General features: G+C 49.5%; 1 protein-coding gene across 1 annotated transcript in view; it reads left to right on the top strand.

The window, feature by feature from the left end:
* rerea (arginine-glutamic acid dipeptide (RE) repeats a) overlaps positions 1-5000 on the top strand; it is a gene marked incomplete at its 5' end in the record, with an annotated part of 67960 nt that overhangs the window by 7113 nt on the left and 55847 nt on the right. The window contains one exon of the mRNA XM_084435939.1: positions 2813-2883. Coding sequence (XP_084292065.1) covers positions 2813-2883 — 71 coding nt within the window. The remainder of the gene's footprint in view (positions 1-2812; positions 2884-5000) is intronic.

Here is a 5000-nt window from a genome sequence, read left to right as displayed (position 1 = left end):
GAAGGGATATCTCCGCCGCAGGAATGAAGTGTAGTTCTCTCATTCTTCTCCCCCCCGTCTCTCTCTCTCCCTCTCTCTCTCTCTCTCTCTCTCTCTCTCTCTCCCTCTCTCTGTCTGCGGACTCTAGCAGTCGGCTGCTAAGCCCCATCTCCCCTCCGAGGGTCTCCGGGGGGAATAGCAGCGCTAGTCTCTACAAAGATCCTGTCGCTCCTTCTCTCTCTCTCTCTCTCACACACACACACACAAACACTCCAGGCTTTATCCCCACCGACACCACCCATCCCCCCCAAGTAGACCCACAAACCCCCCCCCCCCCCCCCCCCCCACTCCACTTCTCCAATTGAGAAAGGGGACCCACTTTCCAACGCCCTACAAAATGGCTGGAATGTTTCAATGTACTAGTGAACCCTCGAGGACCTGTCTGGCCCACTCGAAAGTCCCTGTGTCTGGTGATAAGAAGTGAGCTCTTGCCTGGTTCCAGAAAAAAAAAAGCTGGTCATTTCGTGATTTCAAGTGGTAATTCCTGATGTAGCATTCAGTCTTTTTCAACCATTCGACAAATGTTCTAGTGGGTAGGCCTAGTCCGGAAACACAGAATACAAGATCTGAAATCACTGCGAGATTGCTTTTGATCTTCCGAGAACGTGTTTGTTCGCAGCTTTTGAATTATTCAACTAGGGCTCGCTACGTGTCTTTTCCTAGATGCTCATTTTTAGCTCCCTTCGCCTGTTGACGGGTTTTGATGTGGATCCACAGACAGGCGGACCGATCCACTCCAAAAGGATATGCCCGAGAGGTTAGATGACGCTAAGCCTTAATTCCCCCGATTTGACTCCTCTGAAACATGTCATCTCATCTCATTCAGATTACTCTTCTTTTGTTTTCGTTCCCCTCCTCCCCTCCTCCTCCTCCTCCTCCCCCTCTCTTTACAGACGTCATCCCTTCAGGTCGCGCAAAAGCAACTGATGGATATTTTCATTCATGCTATCTTGTAAATGACTTCCAGGGTCTAGGTGGGGAGGGGTGGGAGAGAGAGAGAGAGAGAGAGAGAGAGAGAGAGAGAGAGAGAGGGGGGGGGGGGGGGACGGTGGCTGTAGAGGAACCCTGGCGTCACTCATGCAAGCAGCCCCAGTGACGTGCCCTTCAGAGCAGCTCGTTGAGACCCCAGCAGATAAGGGGCCCACCCCGGGCGGCCAGCCCGCACACACCACGCCGCTCAGACAAAGCCCCGCTGCGCTAATAGCCCAGCTACAAATGGCATGCCGGCCGACAGAGCCATTTAATATCTTTATTTTGCTAGCTGCAGCCCAGCAGATAAAGAGGAACCGGATCAATAACAACAGTGACACAAACAAATAAATAACCCGATGATTCACCACCACCTGCGGTTCTCTCGTGTGGAAAAAGCCAGTCCTCGTTTTTGTAAACAATAGCCTAGCCAGCGGTTGGCGCCCCCAGGCCGCTGGTTGTCTCGTCTCGGGTGCCTCTTTGCTGAAGACCTAGCCTTGGCTAGCATGCTAACAGGGAGGGGGATTGTGAGGCAGGTTAGCTGAGAGGGGGGTGCTGGTGTGTTGTATTAGCAGAGGCTCCCCCATGGCTGTGCGCGCTGATGTTAGCGTGTCCGCAACGCTTCAGTGGACAGCCAGTCAGTCGTGGCAGAGCCAGTGTTGGGTAAAGGGCATGCCGATCCCCTCCACTCATCAGGCTATAGCCTAATTGGTTTCAGGCCATTACGTGTCTGCTATATGAATCGAAACCACCCTCACTTCGCTTTCTATGGGGATCGATAGTGGAAACCAGATTAATACATCAGTGGATTTGATCCAACCTCCTGATAGATTGTTGGTTTTGTACATCCGTGTGGGTGTACGTGTGTGAGTGCACGCGCGAGTGCGCCTAAACAAACGACAGTGTTGTATTTCACAAGACAGGATCATTTAGAAAGCCGCGAGTTTCGAGCAACACTCTCCGATACAGATAGAACGTTGAGATATTCTGGTTTACCGGAAAGGATTAGGTTTCGTCGCGGGGGTATTGTATCTCGCAGTGAATTAAAATGTTAGTAAGAACACAGCCCGAGTTAAACTGTGAATAATTCAGGGGAAGGTGGCTGTTAAGCTGGTTACTCCTGTCTCCCCTGGCCCCCCTCCCTCCCACCAGTGTCCTCCAGCAGAAGTGGCTGTCTGTTTTTGTCCTGTGCGGCGTGAATGTTTTTGTTAAGGAGAGGAGGGTTCATGACCTGGCCATACCACCAGTCACATTCAATTTAGCAGCACAGCCGGCCCGGTCTGGACCCCATTCACACACAACGCGCTGGGCGGCCGCTGAGTGCGCTACGAGGGGTTATGTAATTTGGCAGCCTTCTAAATGTGTGTGTGTGTGTGTGTGTGTGTGTGCCAGCCAGTCAAGTTGGGTGCTAACTGGACGTATTTAGGCAAGGTTACTCAATTTATGTTCCGGGGGGGAGGGTGGGAATAAAGCAGTGTTGCTATCTGACATTGGCCGGTGTAGAATTGGAGTGGAACAGTAACATAATTCCCCTTGGGTGCGATGTTTGCTTTGGGAAGGAAGCCTTGTACTGCTCCAAAAGTCCTTAATCCTATTACTCGCGCATTCCAATCGAATTTGACTCAAGGAAAAAATGTCTCTTCTGAGGTAACGCCTCGAAAATAATGTATGGTCTTTGGCATTTTTTCTGTGCTGATGGAAAAGTCCATGAAGTGTGCATGTTTTCATATTCTAACACCACCACCCCTCTCTCTCTCTCTCTCTCTCTCTCTCTCTCTCTCTCTCTCCCTTCTTCCTTTTTCAGATTGTGTTTATATCGAGAGCCGGCGGCCCAACACTCCCTACTTCATTTGTAGCATTCAGGATTTTAAGCTGGTGAGTAGCCTTTTCCTTCCTCCCCTCCCCTGAGCCTGTCCCTGTGGTCCTCTGCCCTCTCCCTAACCCTGGCCTTGGGCAGGGCTGTTATCTCTCTGGCCTGGCCCGGCCTGGCCCAGACCTCCACTGTTGTTCTAAGGCCACATCAAACAACCTTTCATCTGCTCTAACGGGCTGCATTGATCTGTTTGGAGCAGGATGCAGACTCCCACTTTAGCCAGAGGTGATGGTCAGAAGAGAATGGGGGTATTATTGAGGTATATACGTGGCTTGTTTTTTTAAAGACAGAAGGTTGGTGGAAGCTGATACTCCCAAATCGCTCTTGTTTTGGAAACTGTAAAGATATATCAGTGAAGGTGGCCCTCATACATTCAGCGTTAAAAGGGATCTTTTAGACCCAAAGTGTCTCTTTATGAGCAGAGAAATCTGGTTCTTAATTTGCTGCTTAAGAGGGGCTGCTAACTCATTAGCGGCTCTGCTGGCTCATCAGGTGTGGAGAGAGACGGCTTTGTTGTTCTCTGTCTGACTCAGCTCCTTCTCGTATGCAGACTCGAGGCTTCACTTCCTACCTCTCAGGCTTGACAGGTGTCTCTATTTAACAGCTATGATTATTTCTGAATGCTGTTTGGAGGTTCCGAGCTGTAGAACAACAACAGTTGTAGGTGAGGAATCGTAAAGTGTTAGGTTGCGTGTGTTAGTATGGGTAATGATGAGCAATTGTAAAGTGTTATGTTGTGGTTGTTAGTATGGGTAATGGTGAGCAATTGTAAAGTGTTAGGTTACAGTGTGTTAGTGTGTGGTGAGGAATTGTACAATGCTAGGTTGTGTGTGTTAGTGTGTGGTGAGGAATTGTAAAGTGCTAGGTTGTGTCTGTTAATGTGTGGTGAGGAATTGTACAATGCTAGGTTGTGTGTGTTAGTGTGGGGTGAGGAATTGTAAATTGTTAGGTTGTGTGTGTTAGTGTGTGGTGAGGAATTGTAAAGTGCTAGGTTGTGTGTGTTAGTGTGTGGTGAGGAATTGTAAAGTGTTAGGCTGTGTGTGTTAGTGTGGGGTGAGGAATTGTAAAGTGTTAGGCTGTGTGTGTTAGTGTCGGGTGAAAAGTGTTAGGTTGTGTGTGTTAGTGTGGGGTGTAAAGTGTTAGGTTGTGTGTGTTAGTGTGGGGTGTAAAGTGTTAGCTTGTGTGTGTTAGTGTGGGGTGTAAAGTCTTAGGTTGTGTGTTAGTGTGGGGTGTAAAGTGTTAGGTTGTGTGTGTTAGTGGGGGGTGTAAAGTGTTAGGTTGTGTGTGTTAGTGTGGGGTGTAAAGTGTTAGGTTGTGTGTGTTAGTGTGGGGTGTAAAGTGTTATGTTGTGTGTGTTAGTGTGGGGTGTAAAGTGTTAGGTTGTGTGTGTTAGTGTGGGGTGTAAAGTGTTAGGTTGTGTGTGTTAGTGTGGGGTGTAAAGTGTTAGGTTGTGTGTGTTAGTGTGGGGTGTAAAGTGTTAGGTTGTGTGTGTTAGTGTGGGGTGTAAAGTGTTAGGTTGTGTGTGTTAGTGTGGGGTGTAAAGTGTTAGGTTGTGTGTGTTAGTGTTGGGTGTAAAGTGTTAGGTTGTGTGTGTTAGTGTGGGGTGTAAAGTGTTAGGTTGTGTGTGTTAGTGTTGGGTGTAAAGTGTTAGGTTGTGTGTGTTAGTGTGGGGTGTAAAGTGTTAGGTTGTGTGTGTTAGTGTGGGGTGTAAAGTGTTAGGTTGTGTGTGTTAGTGTGGGGTGTATTGTCTGAGCTCTGCAGCAGCAGTAGTCTTCTAAGGGCCAGGGAGGCCCCAGGAGGCCCTGGTAATGGCTGCCAACAGCCAGGGTGATGATGGGAGGTCACCGGTGGGGCCACACGGCTTATGGTGGAGCTGTGTGTGTGTGTCTGTGGTGAAGGTGGATTTGTGTGGGAGGGGTGTGTGTGAGGTGGTCTCTAGCGCTGGATGCGATGCTGTGGTGGGGGGGGGGGGGGTTTACCCAGAGGCCCCAGAGAAGCAGAGCTTTAATCGGATTGCAGGAAGAGACTGCTGAGGAAGGCAGGAAGCTTCCTCATCTCCCCCTCTAGAAGATCACATCTACAGACGGCGAGGCAGAGAGAGAGAGACTCATCTGCACCT

Source organism: Borostomias antarcticus (genome assembly GCF_949987555.1).
Source record: "Borostomias antarcticus genome assembly, chromosome: 3".
Taxonomy (NCBI): domain Eukaryota; kingdom Metazoa; phylum Chordata; class Actinopteri; order Stomiiformes; family Stomiidae; genus Borostomias; species Borostomias antarcticus.
The sequence above is the reverse complement of the archived record's forward strand: the minus strand, read 5'-3'. Positions and strand labels throughout refer to the sequence as shown.